Consider the following 17014-nt stretch of genomic DNA (forward strand, 5'->3'; position numbering starts at 1 on the left):
GAATCCCCAGTGATATTCATTGCTAGATTCTATGTGGTCTCCTCCTCCCCTGTCTGATGCTCTGGATTGGGGATCCCTGTGTGAGACTGACATTCTACTCTCCTCAGGGGGAGGGAGTTTTGCAGCTGCAGTATCTTTCCAACTTCTCAGCTGCTTCCTCACCTGAGTGGGGGGCTTTCCCATTCTGTGTCTCTGTCTTCTCACCCCTGGCTATGCGGCTTCTTCTGTCAGTAAATATCTACATGGTCTATAGCAGATCATTCATCATCTCTGAGCTTTATTTCCAACATTTAAATAAAGCTGATAAGTGCTTACTTCCTTTAGAATATTTTAAATTTCCAGATGATTCATATACGTGAAACTTTAAAATAGTAAATCTCTAGGGAAATACCTGGTGCTATTATTGTTATTAACTTTATATCACTTCATTGGGCCTAAAATGCTATAACACATCACCAGTCTATGGCCAGTGCATTGAGTTTATGGACTAAATCAGCTAAAAATACAGATTGTCCTTCTCTAGACTCAGGAAATAGTTTGTTACCATGGCATGATGAACAGCAGGGATTTCTTACTGGAAGGAGACTGGAGGAAAGTTAACATAAGCAATTTTCAGAACTATGATGTCTTCATTGTCTCCTCTATCCTGTTCTTTAGCCTCACCCGCATGTGGAACCACAGAAGAGCAGGCAGAAGCCCAGCAGGGAGAGTGTTAGTAAGACGCTAACCTGTGCTATAAAGGCAGGAAAACCAAGTATACTGCTTCAACTAACATACATACCTATGGTAGGGTCTTGATGTAAACAGGCTATGGAATGGCCACCAATGACCTGGACACAGCAGTTTTTTATATTTATTTATAATAACAGAATAAGTATCTTTAGCAATAGAAAAAGCATAATCATAAACAAGTCATAGAATGTGAAATGCTGAACTTCCAGAAGGTTTTTCAGACTCTCTAGGATCTAGATCTAGCTCCCAATCCTTCCTGCTCTCTTCTGAGAGCAGAAAAGCTTATGGATAGCCATTTTTATGTCCTTGTTTCTCAAGGTGTAGATAATGGGGTTGAGGAAGGGAGCTAGGATAACAAAGGTGACAGCGATAACTGTGTCCCAAAACACTGAGTAGGTGGCCGAGAAGCGCAAATACATGACAGCCACACTGCCAAAGAACAGCAGGAACACTGCAATGTGGGCAGCACAGGTAGAGAAGGCCTTGTGACGGCCCTCGGCTGAAGGCATCCGCAGAATCACCATAATGATCCGGATGTAGGAGAGGGCGATGACCAGGAAGGAGGACAGGATCTCCACCGCATGTATGGCATCCACAATGACCACCAAGGATGTGTCCGTGCAGGCCAAGCTCAGCACAGGCGTGAAGTCACAGAAGATCTGATGGATCTCATTGGAGCCACAGAAAGGCAGGGTGGCAATCCACACAATCTCTGGGAGTACGAGGAGGAAGCCACAGAGGCAGGAGCCAGCTGTCAGCTGGATGCAAAGATTGGAAGTCATGATAGTTGGGTAACGGAGAGGATTGCAGATGGCTATGTACCTGTCAATGGCCATCGCTGTCAGGACACAGCTTTCTGTGATCCCAAGAGAGTGGAAGAAGTACATTTGCATGAGGCAGCCAGCCAGGGAAATGCTCTTCTGCTCGCTGACCAGATTGCGTAGCATCTTGGGGATGGTGGTTGTGGTATACCAGATCTCCAGGAAGGAGAGGACATTGATGAAGAAATACATGGGGGTGTGCAGGGCTGTGTCCAGCTGGATGACAATGAATATCACTAGGTTCCCAGTTATGATAAATCCGTAGATGAGAAGCAATGGAATGAAGAATAACAGACCACGTTCATGCAGATTGAGGAAGATAGAGAAGACAAAGTCAGTGACCATGGTCTGATTCCCACTGGCCTTAGACTGTGTAATCTGTGGAGGGGAGAAAGGGGACAAACTCCTGGAAATGGGATGGTGATTATTCATTGCAAAGTGCTTCACTCTTTTCTGTAATCAGTTACTTAAGCTAATTCTGGGACTCTAAACAGGCAGTTAGAAATATCTCTCAGTTGTGCTTAAAGTGAGAGAAAAAGCTCAAATATTTGCTTTTGGAGCCCTAAGTCACTGGTTATCAACCTTTTTAATACCATTACCCTTTTAATAAGTTCCTTATGTTGTGGTGACCCCATCATAAAATTATTTTTGTTGCTACTTCATAAATGTAATTTTGCTGCTGTTATGAATCATAATGTAAATATTTGTGTTTTCCTTTAGTCTTAGATGACCCTGCTAGCGGTTCTCAACCTGTGGGTCATGACCCACAAGTTGAGAACTGCTGCTGTAGAGCCTAAGACCATCAGAAAGCACAGATGTTTACATTACAATTCATAACAGTAGCAAAATTATAGTTACGAAGTAGCAAAATTACAGTTATGAAATAGTAGAAAACATGTACCTATCTTTCCAGCTATTCTTTATTTTTGTTTTTCAGAAAAGTAAGTTTTTTTAAAAAAAAATGTAAAGGCCTGTCAGAAGCCCTTCTCTTAATAGTTCTTCATGCTGCTCTTCCCATCTTTTCTAGCCATGTTATCTAATTCGAGGTTGACTAAAGCATTCATCTTCATATATCTGCCTTCTTCTGTTGATTTTGTAGTGTTATTGATGGAATTGGGATATCCCTTTCCCCCTGGTGCTGAGTATGGGGTCCTTATGATATCTGAGACTCACGTGGGAGGATGAGTGATTTTTATTTGTGTGGAATTACATCCCTGGGTTTTCAAAGTCCCATTTACTTCAATCCAGACCTGGAAGAAGCACAGCTGGGGATTCAGCAGAGCTAAAAGCAAAGCCAGTGTCTAGAGTTTCCGTTCCATGTTGAAAATGGGTCCAGTTAGCATTAGGCTAGTTGGAGACCATTAGTCCATTGAGTGTGGGGTCCACATGGCTGTGGGCCATGTGGATGGATATAGGAGGACAGAAGCATGAGAGTGAGCAAGAGAGCCAGGAGACAAGAGTATGAATGCCTTTGTTTGGGGGGTTAAATATCTCAAATCTTCCCATGCTTACATTGGCCGTGCCTACTCTGGCCAATGGCCTGTTTTTAGGTGTGACTGACAGACAAGTGCCTTCCATATGCCACGCAGATGTTACTGGGCAGGCATCTATTCTCCGCCCTGCTCAGGCCTCCCCGCAGTGATCTATGGGACATTGTCTGGTAGCTCCCTGGGAAGTGTTAAGCTGCAGCTTCCTGGCAAAGCCTATAATTTTTGGCCTTCCCTTTGCTCCTTTTTGGTTATTTATAATAGATAAATTACAAGGGTAGCAATAATAAAATGCTTGTTTCTTATTAGATAATAAATACTCAATTGTCAGAAAATATTATCTCTCTCTCTCTTTCTCTCTCTCTCTCTCTCTCTCTCTCTCTCTCTCTCTCTCTCTCTCTCTCTCTCTCTTTCTCCTTCCCCTTATTCCTCCTCTCTCAGTAGTTCATATTGATAGTTCCTCAGACCAAGAGCCTCTCCAGAATGACCTTGAACCTATTTAGTGGATGCTGAATTTTGGAGAAACATATAACTCCACCCCTGCATATTCCATCTGTCTTAGGAAGGTCACACCTAAGACCTCAAAAAGAAGGAAATAATTCTGAATTTAAAAAAAAAAAAATTACTTCTGTGTAACTATGGCTATATTGAGAAGGAGGTGTCACAAAAGTCAACTACAATAGAAATTAGAATAGCATCTACTTATTGGGGAGGAAGAGCAACAAAAGTTTTTGCAAGGCTAATTATAGTGTCAGCAGGATGCATTACCACTTACTTTAACTATTTAAGCATCTTTTTCACTTGTCTTCTTACCTCCAATAAGTCATTCTACAGATGAATATTCCTAAGCATGGATTTTACTGTCTTTCTTCTGTTTTATAAATTTTGAAACTTTTTAAAATATATATATTATTGGCCTTGACTGGTTTGGCTCAGTGGATAGAGTGTCACTATAGTGTGGTGATGGCCAGATGGATGGAGGACTGGGGCTGGGGGGAGATTTGACTCAGTGGATAGAGTGTTGGCCTGTGGACTGAAGGATCCCAGGTTCGATTTTGGTCAGGGGCATGTGCCCTGGTTGTGGCACATCCCTGGTTTGGGGGTGTTCTGGAGGCAGTTGATTGATGTTTCTCTCTCATTTAATATATTTTATTGATATTTTACAAAGAGGAAGAGAAAGGGAGAGAGAGTTAGAAACACCAACAAGAGAGAAACTGTTTCTCTTCTTTTCAAATACGTTTATGGATAAAACCCACAGATTTTAGCCTGATATTCCTTGTCTTTTTTTTTATCTGGTTCTCATTAAATGTTAGAGGCAAATATTTTTCTACCTACTTATCAGCAAAATCAAATAGGACCATTTTCTTGCACTTTAATTTTTTGCTCATGTCACTTTTTCCTTCCCTTTTTTTTTTTTTTTACTTCTTTCTGTAGGAATCCTAGTTGCCAATGTTTATTAAACGTACCCATGATCATGGAAGTCTCATCCATCCTCACTGTCAGAAGTAAACCCTCTCTCCTCTGACTCTTAAAAGTGCTTTATTTTCCTCTTTCATGACTTCTAACATATCGTTCTTGCATTTTAGATATTTACATGTAAATCAGCATGATCTCCCTCAAGTAGAACGAAGGATAAACAAAATAGTGTTATTGAATAGTTCCCACACAATGGTCATGAGACTAGGCATTTTCATATTTCATTCCATTTATTTCTACCGATGATAGAGAGGTTATTATTACTGTTTTATAGGTAAAAAATTGAGAACCAGAGGGGAGAGAAAACTTGTCCAAATTCACACAGGGAGGATGCAAAACAAAAACTGAAAGTCTAGTCTGCAGGTCTTAGAATCCCACTATTATTTTTTATGCCACAGTGGGAAATTCAGGTCAGAAGTTTTCAGTCATTCTGTTTGTTTCTTGTTCTAAACACCACTATATATTAGTACTATGCGGAGTATGAAATGATAGAGCTGATATGTTTTTGTTTGTTAGCTTGTTTGTTTTTTAGGTAAAAATAGATGAAAATGAATGCATTGCAGGTTACAAACATTACTTTGGAGAGGATGCCCATGGCCTTAGGCCTTCAGCCTTGAGGAAGAAGGATAGGAATGATGGGCTTTGGAAGGGAATAAGCAACGATGCTTAGCAGAATGGTAGAGCCTGCATGGGGAAAGGTGTGACAGATCTGAGGGTGCTCTGGCCTAGGCAGCCAGCCACTTCTTTCACTGTATCTTTACTGTGTTGTCTTTCTCGGCTTAAAGTACCAGAGGATGACCATGCTAAGTAGTCATTATTGAAAACAAGTCAACAAAGCAGGAGACGATGGGGGCTATGAGATAATGCAAGAAAATGTGAGTGCTATGTGGCCCATAAAGGCCAAATAAAGTGGCTACTTTGTGGCTCTGCGTGAGGCCCTTCTTTCTCACTAATAAGGCTGCATTATTCTTCATTATTCATCATTCATACATTTATTTAATTGATACTCATATGCTGATTGATCCTCTGCTATGTGCCAATCACTGCCACAGGTTGAAGGGCTATATAAAATGGAATACAACATTATTCTTGCTTCTGAAAGGGCATTTTCAATTTCCTGGAAAGATGGATAATACGCAGTGCCATGGGGCTCTGCCTACAAATAGTCCTTATATTGTAAACAGAAACCTGAATTAGAGTTAATCCTGGAACAAAAGCACTGTGTTTCTCTGTTTCTCCCCAATGAACCACCATTCTTTGAGATTCAACAAAATAGTAGTGTTGGGAAGACCTTAGACAATATCAGTATCTTTATCCGCTCAGTGAACTATATTCTTTCCAATATTCCTTCTAGGACTATTCATTCATATAATAAAGTTTCAAAATTGTGAAGTTTTATCCCACATATTGAGAAAGTTTTATCCTGAAAGACTAGGGAAAATCAGGGCCCAGAGAGTTAGGATTTAAGGAAAGTATTGGGCAATAGTAATGGTAAAAGGCAGGTTAGCAATCTGGATTGGATATTGCTCCTTTGATAGTCTTAGCACTTACCATGCCTGAGCTCACAAGAATCCTCCTCAGAATCCCTGCAGCAACATGCCCCCCTCTGCTAGTGGGTCAATGAGGATATAAATGCCTCTGAGGGATGTCAGGGAATATCCCGAATGAAAGATTGTCTTTCCTGGGAGTTCCTCTTTAGATGATGCAAGATCAAAGGAAAATGGTGCATCTCTCTCTCCTCTAAGGGACAAATTAGGGGAAAAGTGTCTCGTAGTAATTAGACATTCCCCAGGGTGAGATGGAAGAAACTTCCAGGCAGCTCAACAACCTTGTCTCTCACAGAGAGTGCACCTGGGGGTGAAGAGAGTGGGTGCCTGGTGTAGTTATCAGAATAGACTTCAGTTAGGATCATGTTTCTCTGCAATACACAATCATACACATCACTTTCTTCTCAGCCTTTTACTCACTGGTTACTCTGCTTTTCATTTCTTCTGCTGATATACTATTGCTACTAATAATAATAATAATGTGTTTCAAAAATTTAAAATACACATTACCTCCTTTGATTCTTTACATGTCCTCCGTAAACACTGACTTTTTAATTATTCAAATAATTTGTATGCTTAGCATGGTTAAGATAGTAAATTTTATACTTTTACTGTATATGTATGAAGCAGACAAGAAAAGTTGTTTCTATTTTGCAGATAGAGAGATCAGAGAAGCTAAAGTCTTGCCCCAGTTCACATAAGCAATACAAGATGGCGAAGAATTTGCATCTTGTTCCTCTGAGCTCCAATCTCATTAAACATTAACTTATATTTTAATTATAACTCTACTAGAAGCCCAGTGCATGAAATTCCTTCAGTGTGTGTGGGGGGGTGTCCCTCAGCCCATGCTGTACCCTCTTTAATCTGGGATCCCTTGAAGGGTGTTTTAGAGCTAATTTACAGGGATCGGGCCATAGGGGTGTGGCCAGCCTGGGTGAAGGGCTGAGAGCTGTTTGCAAGCTGGCCACTCCCCCTGGCGACCCAAGTTCCCAGTCCGTCCTTTTATTTCTTTATTCCTTAATCTTTCTTTCTTCTTTCTTTCTTTCTTTCTTTCTTTCTTTCTTTCTTTCTTTCTTTCTTTCTTTCTTTCTTTTTTTCAGCGCCTCCCTGAGCAGAGGCCAGGGCTGGCTGGAAGTGGAAGCAGGTATCTGGGATTTATTTATCTTCTATAATTGAAACTTTGTAGTCTTGAGCAGAGGCCAGGGTCAGCAGGGCAAGCAGGAAGCTTGGCTTCCTCCATAACCGGGGCAACTGAAGCCTCCTGATGGCTTTGCTCTGTGGCCATCGCCATCTTTGTTGGGTTTATTTGCAAACTCACTCCTGATTGGCTGATGGGTGTAGCAGAGTGATGGTCAATTTGCATGTTTCTATTTTATTAGTGTAGATTGGTTACTCCCATATACATGTTCATCTTGATGTCTTACTTAACTTGCAGTACAATTTAATAGGACTTGGTTTGTCTAAGAGAGAGAAAACTGAAAATAAAGGACATTCCTGAACTTTTGCTTATATCTCTAGCCCCATTTCCCACTCTGCTTTTTGCCTTACACTCTAAGTCTCAGAAACCAAACTGCTTGTAGCTGTATTCTCACAATGTGGTTTGATCCATTGTTCTTTATTTTTGTTTCATCCCTCTTCCTGGAATTCCAACTCTACTTGTCATTTCCCCCAAATACATGCACGTGCTTTTGGGGTTAAGCATAGTACTTCCTCTTTCAAGTCTTTCTTGATCCCCAGGTATTGTTCTTTTTGTTTGTTTATTTATTTGTGCTTGTGTGTGTGTGTGTGTGTGTACATGTGTATGTGTGTGCGCGCTTAGGCTCCTAAAGCATCTAAGGCATACATATGCTGTTGAATATATCTGGTTGTATGTAAAGATTATAAGAACTTTGATGATTATCATTATTTATTCATATTTGAACCAGGGGTTCACATGTACCTCAAGTAATGTATGTTTATTGAAAGAGGATAAACTAAGCTCAAAATTTCAAATATTTCTTCTAATTAATTCCCTTTTAATGTGCACAAATTTTGTGTACTGGACCTCTAGTCCTATATAATAAAAGGCTAATATGCAAAGTGCCCACTCAGGAGCTCTACCAACCAGGCATTCAATTGTCTGCTGTGACATTTGCTGACCACTAGGGGGTGGAAGGCCCCAGTTGGCAGCTTGCAGCCAGGGGAAGAAAGGCCCCAATTGGCCCGGATCACCAGCCAGGCCTAGTGACCCTACCTTGCACGAATTTTGTGCACCAGGCCTCTAGCATATATATATAATTATTCACTTCACACAACTGTTAGAATGGTTGTTATCAACGAGACAAATATCAATAATAATAAATGTTGGAAAGGTTGTGGAGATAAAGGAACCCTCATTCACTGCTGGTGAGAATGTAAACTGGTATAGCCACTATGAAAAACACTATGATGGGTCCTCAGAAAAAATAAGAATAGAATTACCATATGATCCAGCAACCCTTCTTTTGGGTTATCTATTTGAAAACATTTATTCCCAAAGTTACATGAATCAATGTTCAGTGCAGTTCTAATCACAGTGGTCAAGACTTGTAAATAACCAATATGTCCTTTGATATATGATTGAATAAAGACAATGTATTCATATATACTATAGAATACTACCAAGTCATAAGAAAAGATGAAACACTGGGAACAATGTGGATGGACCTTGAGAATATTATGCTAAGTAAAGTAAGCCAGAAAACACTAAGAAACATGATTTCACTCATATGTGGGATTAAAACTGAAACATAAAGACACAGACAACAGTATGGTGGCTACCTGAGGGAAGGTAGGGTAGTAAACAATAAAGGGAGACAAATATATGATTTTAAAAAAGCTATTTATTATAGTTCTGTTTGTTATAGCAAGACTGAAGTAACCCATGAATCTCCCAATAAGGAACAATGACACACACAATGGGACACCATAGAGCTGTTTACCAAAACTTTATTTCTACAGTGATATGCAACAATTTCCAGAGAGCTATAAGAATATTTATATTTAGTTGTTTTTGCATGAGGAAACACTTCAAAGTTGTAGAAAACACCAATGGAGGTTGTAGCCTTCTGTGGGGTGTGAGCTGGCTAGGAGGAGAAAGGGGCACATGTGCTGGTTGAAGAAATACTCTTCTCATATACCATTTGAAAGGTTCTGGGTCACACAGAACCGACTCAAGGCTCAGTGTAATCAAAATGATATTTGTTCCTGTCCCCTGGGTCCAGGCGATCTAAACTGAGAAAGAGCCATCGGTGAATGGGAAGGCAGCAGGCTTTATATGCTCAGGGAGAGCTGCAGATGGGGGGCTTCAGCTTGACCCAGGTATCAGGATCAAAATCCCCCGCGCCCCGTCAGCCTTTCCTCCTCCCCCTGTGTAGTTTTATGACCTTGTCCTTTGTCCTTCTGCTGACACTAGACATCCCTTCTCAGGGGGCTGTGCAGGGGTGACGGTCATCAGGAATTTCTGTAAAATAACCACTCAAAGGGAGCATGTTTGTGCAAGGCTTAGGCTAACGGAGTGAGCTTTCCATTTAACATTTGTTAGATTTTGTTAAGGCTCAAGCCTTGTGTTCTCCAGTTAACCCTTTTACCATTTACAGATTATTTTGATTTTTAAAATGATATAGGTATGCAATCAACTAAAGCATTATGTTTATATTATATTTAAAGTACTTTCAAATCCATTCCAAAGAAGGCAAGCCACTGTCCTCTCTTGATGACAGCGAAGTTGTGTTGGTACAGACAGGCTTCAGGTAACTGGGCCTGAGCGGGCTCTTTCTGAGCCTTCAGTGGAGACACCCCTTTTAAGGACAGACCCACTTCAGGAGCTGAGATCAGAAAGGGTGTTCCTGTGTCAGCTCATGCTGGGAAAATCAAGGCCTTCTCTCAAATGGACATCCTTTTTTATGGTAGTAATGGAATCTTTGTGCTTGATGCTGAGTCTGTGTGCTTACCCCAGGTGGTTCACCCCGAGGTGACTCCGGGTCCTGCTGGCAACTCACAAAGACTCTGTGGAATTTGTGTGTGTGCAGATGAGAAGCTTTACCTGTTCATGGCTGACACAGGTGTCACGTGCCACAAAAATGGTCACACCTGTCCCAAAACCACTCACATCTTCCATGGAGCAGTTGCCTCGCTTCAGGAAACTTTAAAGTACTGACCTCAAGCCTTCACACTTAGAGCAACTTGGCGTCCTGGAAAACTGAGATGGTGGCTAGAGGTAGAAGGACACACTGTCAAAAGGAACTCAGAAAGAAAAATGTATCAAAGAAACATTCCGATGAATGAGGTGTAGATGTGAGACACAAAAGTCAAAGAAATATCAAAAGCATTTGTTTATTCCACTTGGTTAATTTGCATTGAACCATGTGACTTTTATTTTTCTTTCTTGTACCTGTCAATTTACAATAGAATATAGAACTGCTGTGTGTAATTAATTCCTGATCAATTGTGGATATCTAACTCCCCATCAAAGTAGCACTGATTGATACTAAAATGCCCCAAAGTTCTATGAGGTGTTTCCTTTATCTCACTCAAAGCTGTGGGTTCTCTTTTCATTTTAATGCAAGTATGTCAGGCTTCAAAAAATATCTTTAGGTTTTAAAGGGACTTTGAAGTTGATTTGATTTTCAATATGTAGTCAAAGGAATAAATTATGCAAAATCAACCAGGCTTTCTTTATATATACGCACTGAGCAATAAAAATCAACCTACATTTCACACAAACTAGCTTGCACACACACACACATACACACACACACACACACACACACACACACACACACGGCAACACTGGGACTTGGATCAACTCCTTTTCCTCTCAGTTCTGGATATTCAAATTTTACCCATGTGGGTCTATCAAGTTCAGATCTTGCTTTCTTTCAGAAGTTTTGCAAACCTAGAATCAAAACTCCCTATGCAAGAACGGATGTGAGCAGTCATCCATCCAGACTCTCATTTGGCAGACAGAGAGAAAATGAGGCTGAGGAAGGCTTGCCGAGGTCACCAAACCACTGGATTGGGTCTGGGGGTGAATCCAGTAATCTTTCCATTTTTATTTATACACAAACATGATTAAAAATAATTTTATGAAGAGTTTTCATGACCCAAAGAATGTCTCTGCCATATTCCAGTTCTTGGCAACCCATGAGCTGTTCACCATTGGCAAGTCATGTGACCCCCTTGTCCTCAATTCACTCATCTGAGTAATCAGAATCCTCAACTAAGTCATCTCAGCAGAGGAAGTAGTTTAAAAGCCAGCGGAGGAAAGGGGGCAGAGGGAATGGCCAGCGCTTCGGGTCCATTTCCACCTCTATCCCAGTTGGTTTTCTGCTTTGTAGTTCTCTTCTCTCTATGTTACAGTTCGAATGCTGTTTGTTTGAAAACATGGGATCAGCTATCTCCCGAGCGTAGTCTTTGATACTTCAGGAAACTTTGGTCTGCTTCTTGCTAATGTTATGCAGTAACTGCTGAGCTAACGTGAAGAAGGAAAGAACACTCCTAGTCCCAGGTTACCTGCCTGCCTGTGCAGACACAAACAGGGGTGCGCTCCAAACACAGAATGGGAGTCAGTGCCTCATGGAAAAGGTCAGTCATATAGGGCTTCAGACATACGGACTGAGATCCCGGAACCTCAGGCTGGATAATGGCCTAACAATGGCAAACTCCTACTAATGGTAAGTGGCAGAGACAATGGCGAAATCAGAGCAGAGTCTGTCTGAGACCCCGCATTCCCAGTGAATCTCCTGGTTTTGCTAACAGAGAAACGGAGTACATGATTGACCGAAAATGAGTCTCTTAGTAGATCCAGGTGCCACAGGCTGGCGAAGGTTAACATCAGGGTAAGAGGAGGAGGACATTCTCTGATTCTGTTATCTTTCATCGTGTCTCTCATGTATGCCTGCTAGCAAGCCTTCCCCTCCATCCATTCTGGACTGTTACTAATTCATGAATTCATCTCTCTACCTGTCCTGAGTTCTTCACCTAAATGTCCTCCTCCTCTTCCCCTCACTGAGGCATGAACATGGGAGCCATCATATTTGCTGTGTTCCTAGAGTAGTCTGAGCCTCATCTATTGATGTTTACACACCCATTTCAGTAGGGGCTCCAACAGTATTGCTGCAATTAACACTAATTTCTTGGCGGTAAAATATAGGTATCAAATTATTAATGGCTGATCTGAATGGACTAAAGGTTGGTCAATTTTAAATGCTATTTCACCTGATCTTAATAAATAAGGGCTCTGTTCTGGGTAAGCCTCAGTCCTCTATTTGAAAAGTAGAGAATAGTTGTATGTGTCCTATTCTGCCTTGTCTCACTGGGGAGGCGCTATTCAAGTGTGAGAGTGCTTGGTGAGGTGAAGAGATGGACCAACACACAGAGTCGTAGGCATTCTGTACATGGGGAAGGCATGCAGACAGCCTGTACCTCGGCTCAGAGGCCCAACAGCACAGTATGCTCCTGGCAATGTTTCAGCACTGTGTGCGACACCAGTCTTACATATCCATGCCCATCCTTCTCAGTTAGATTGCAGGCAATTGCATTTAACGTCTACATGCTTAGCCAATTCAGGTTTTTGCTTCTGCTTTTCTTTGATCAAGTAGAGAAGCCTGGCACCAGTTGCTGCATTATTATTGCCACACATAGTATGTTTGAAGGGCCTGGTTTCCCAGACATCCACAGGGAGGCAGAGGAGCCTGGCCTACCCAGATCAGGAAATCCACAAAACTTCTCTTTTGAGTGACAGAGAAAACTACCTAAATTGAGCTGGGAAGCCAATGTTGAGGCAAGGGAGCTGTTCCCAGGGGGCGCTGTGCTCTTTTAATGAAGCACATCCTCAACTTCTGTAATTACCAGCATTTTCTCTGCAGAGACCAATTGCTACCTGAGTTGGGGAGCAGGGATCTTTGGAGGGACCCGGGTTTCCTCCTCTGGCCCTCCTCAGTTAATACTAATGAAGAACATGTGAATGCAGACCCGGAAGGAAGCAGCCCCAGAATGCAGTTCTTCTGGGAGTCCTCTCCACGGGCCTGATGAGGAGACACCCGTGTCCCAGCTTTCCCTGCACCGCACACAGGAGCGTCTATCTGCATCCACAGGAGGCCTGAGGACGTGCAGGCTGGGAATCAGGATGCGGGCGTCTTAATCTGTGTTCTGCCACTAATTACTTCCAACTTAAAGCGGGTCATACGCCTTCCCCCGACTCTTATTTTTAAATACATGGAAACTGAACTTTATGGATTACATGGTTTCTTTTCATTGTAATTTATAGACTATGAAAAGTGATGTGTTTTTCATTCTGATGCCCAGGTTAACAACAACAAGAATCAAGAGTAATAGTCTCATATCTGTTTTTAAAAACAAGTTTCTGAGTGTGGTGATTGTGAAGGGAGTAGCAGGGAACGTGAAAGTAGGATAAATATATACCCCAAGAAGCATCCCCCCTTAAAAAGGATATGTATTATCGGAGGTCAACACAAAAAGTTATTGCCACTCTTATTCACTCTTTCAGAACATTTCTGAAACTTTCATTTCCTTTTTTAGAAAAACAAACAGATAAACAAAGCAGTTCTGATCATCTGCCTGTCTGCATATCTCTGCTTTTCTCCCCCTATCTACACGTATATGGAACTATGTCTCATAAATCTCAGATGCTGCCAAAAAATCAGTATCACAATTTCCATTTCAGTCTTGATAATATTAGGTCTAGTAACAATTAATGTCGTTTTCTAATACTTTTTTAAATCCAATTTATTTAAACAATACAACAAAATTTAATCAACAATATAGTTGTTGTTGTTTTCTACTACTTGTGCCCAACGCTCAGGAAGCATTTTAATCCCTCTGTTGTAAAATTCTTGTGATTTTGATGCAAAAAATTCGGTCAATGCATTTTTGAGGCATTCTTCATTATTAAATTTTTTTCCAAGAAGAAAGTTTTGCAAAGAACGAAACAAATGGTAATCGGAAGGGGCAATATCAGGAGAATATGCAGGTTGAGGGAGAACTTCCCATTCCAACTGGTGCAGTTTTTCAGCAGTGATTCTTGCAGTATGCGGTCGTGCGTTATCGTGGTGAAGAATTACGCCCTTCCGATTAATCAGCGCGGGTTCTTTTTCTCTTAAAGCTTGGGCTAACCTTTCCAATTGGGCACTATACACTGCACTTGTAATGGTTTGGTTAGATGGTAAAAGTTCATAATGAAGAATTCCTTTAAAATTCCACCAAACACACAACATCACTTTTTTCGCATGCAAGTCAGGTTTTGGCGTGGGCTGTGGAGCCTCATTTTTGTCCAACCATTGAGGCCGCCTTTTCAAATTAACATACAGCACCCATTCTTCATCTCCGGTAACAATTTGCTCTAAAAACGGCAAACGGTTTTGACGAGAGAGGAGCGAACTGCAAATTGTGACTCTTTGATTACGGTTGTTGTCGGTCAACTCATGAGGAACCCATTTTCCAAACTTTTGGACTTTGCCAAGTGCACGAAATTGATTGGAAATTGTTTTTTGTGAACAATTTAAAGTTGTTGCAAGCTCTTGTTGGGTAATTTGAGGATTTTGCACCAAAAGAGCTTGAAGAGCTTCTTGATCAAAATTGGACACACGGCCTCGACCACTCTTGTCATCTAACGAAAAATTTCCCTCGCGAAATTTCTCAAACCAACGCTGGCATTTTCTGGCGCTAACTGCATCTTGACCAAGAGCACTACAGATGTTTTTTGCAGCCTCACTTGCTTTTCTTCCTAATTGGAACTCGTAAAGCATGCAGTGCCAAATATGCTCTTCATCCGCCATCTTCTTAGCCCTAGTTTTGCAACAAAAACCAAACCAAACACAAACTTTTTCAAGCAAAACTTGTTAACTGCACTTCACACGTTCTGTAGATACCACGTGTTTGAAGGTTATGTCAATACAAGTCAACGCCAAGCAAGATTTTAAACGAATGTTTAAAAACGACATTAATTATTACTAGACCCGATAATACAGAGGCAGGCAAAAGTAGGGTTACCATTGTGAGTACATGAAACAGTTATTTATTTAATTATTATGTTATTATCATAGCAGTACTGTATTTTATTAACTGTAAACCTACTTTTGCCCACTGCTGTACAGAAAAATATGCCCAGGCCCCTGTCTGGGTGCAAGTGGGAGGCAACCAATAGATATATCTCTCTCACATCGATGTTTCTCTCTCTCTCATTCTCCCTCCCTCTCCCTCTCCCCTTACTCTTTCCTTTTCACTCTCCTTAAAATCAATAAAACATATGTCCTCACTCCTAAGATGCGGCTTAAAATAATAATCATCATAACCATTGACCTATTTCAGAGAATTGTTATATGACTCAATTTAGATGGTTGATTAAAAAGCATTTTCTATTTTGCCCGGCCACCTAGTTACATGACTATAAGAAAGATACATAAGTCACTAAAATTTTAGTTTATTCATTTCTAAATGGGGATATTGACAATGACTAATTTATGAGAACATTGAAAATATAAAGTGAGATGAAATATATTAATGCTTTAGAATATTTTGGGCACAATCTTAGTAAATGGCAGTAACTACATATTGTCAGTCCTCTTTGTCTCCCGGCCAACAATTGTGATTCCCCAGTCTCTTCTTATTCCCTACATTTTTGTTCAAATATCTAGTGTTTCCTTATAGTTCAATTATAATCTCCACTTAAATAACACATCTATGGCCATAGTTCATCTAAATGTAAAACTCCAATTCTACGTTTTTAGTGGCAACTGGAAATCTCTACTTAAAAGTTTTCTCACATACTCAAAATAACATCTCTATAATTCATTTTATAATTGCTCCTCTACTACCTCTTATTTAGCTGTTCCAGTATCTGTCAATAGTGGTATCTCACAAACTACCTCAAAACTAAATGTCATCTTTAATGATCTTTTCAACATGGCCTCCATGTTGTCAGTTGTCAAATCCTCTTGGTTATTCACATATATCCTAATTCCCTTTATCCTTTAGCTCCATTATTACAGAAAAGACAATTGCTGAAAAAGGTGTGATGCCTGAATACTGTTAAAAAATTGACAGTTAAATAAATTAATGATACTATCTACTCCTATCATTTTTTGGTTTAAATGCATTCTACACACTATTAAGGTGCAATTTTGTGCAGTAATCCCCAGTCAAAATTATCTAATGACTTTGGATTGCTTGCAATATACATGCAGGGTGTCTACAAAACATGTATGTACACTTTCACAGCTCAATTGATGTTTCTTTCTTTTCAGCCAGACTAAGCTTTGAACAAAGGAAATTCATCCTAAAACATCCTGGATGTTTGAAAACACAGTTGAAGTACAAGTACTGCCTTTATAACTATTCAAAGTGTGTACAAATTTTAACAGCTGATAACTTGCTTTTTTTTTTTTTACACTCCTTTCCAGGTTTAGCTGATTTTAAATAATGGGTGAAGCCAGATTAAGATTTGAACAAAAAAACATTTATCCACTAGGCTTTTTTATGCGGATGCATAAAAGATAAAGCTTACGACACAAAACTAGCTATAGTTGATAAATTGAGGGCACACAAATACGGAATGAAAGGATTCTTGATGCTTGCCATCCCATTACTTCACGTTTTCAGAAGTCCCTGGACCAGACAGGTCATCAGTTTGAAAACAGGTGCTGACAAAAAAATTACTCATTTCTATAGATTCTTTGAAATTTTGAAAATGAACTGTATGGCAATAAACGCTGACTTTTTCCCTTTATTGAGTAAGGTATTACATATGTGTCCTTTTCTCCCTATTGTTCACCCCTGCTCATGCCCTCAACCCTGGTGTATATATCCATTGGTCATGCTAATATGCATGCATACAACTCCTTTGGTTGATCTATCCTCCTTACCCCCACCTCCCCTACCTTCCCTCTGAGGTTTGATGGTTTCATTGATGCTT

At 40.5% G+C, this 17014-nt stretch overlaps 1 protein-coding gene across 1 annotated transcript; it reads right to left on the reverse strand.

Moving 5' to 3' along the window:
* Positions 1–971: 971 nt before the first annotated feature.
* LOC311613073 (olfactory receptor 6K6-like) lies at positions 972–1910 on the reverse strand (the record flags this gene model as incomplete). The annotated part of the gene is made up of 1 exon (XM_084866543.1): positions 972–1910. Exon 1 carries the CDS (start codon positions 1896–1898, stop codon positions 972–974), a length of 927 nt encoding a protein of 308 aa, XP_084722669.1. The 5' UTR covers positions 1899–1910.
* Between the last annotated feature and the right edge of the window lie 15104 nt (positions 1911–17014).

This window comes from Pipistrellus hanaki, assembly GCF_964339955.1.
Source record: "Pipistrellus hanaki genome assembly, chromosome: 18".
Classification (NCBI taxonomy): domain Eukaryota; kingdom Metazoa; phylum Chordata; class Mammalia; order Chiroptera; family Vespertilionidae; genus Pipistrellus; species Pipistrellus hanaki.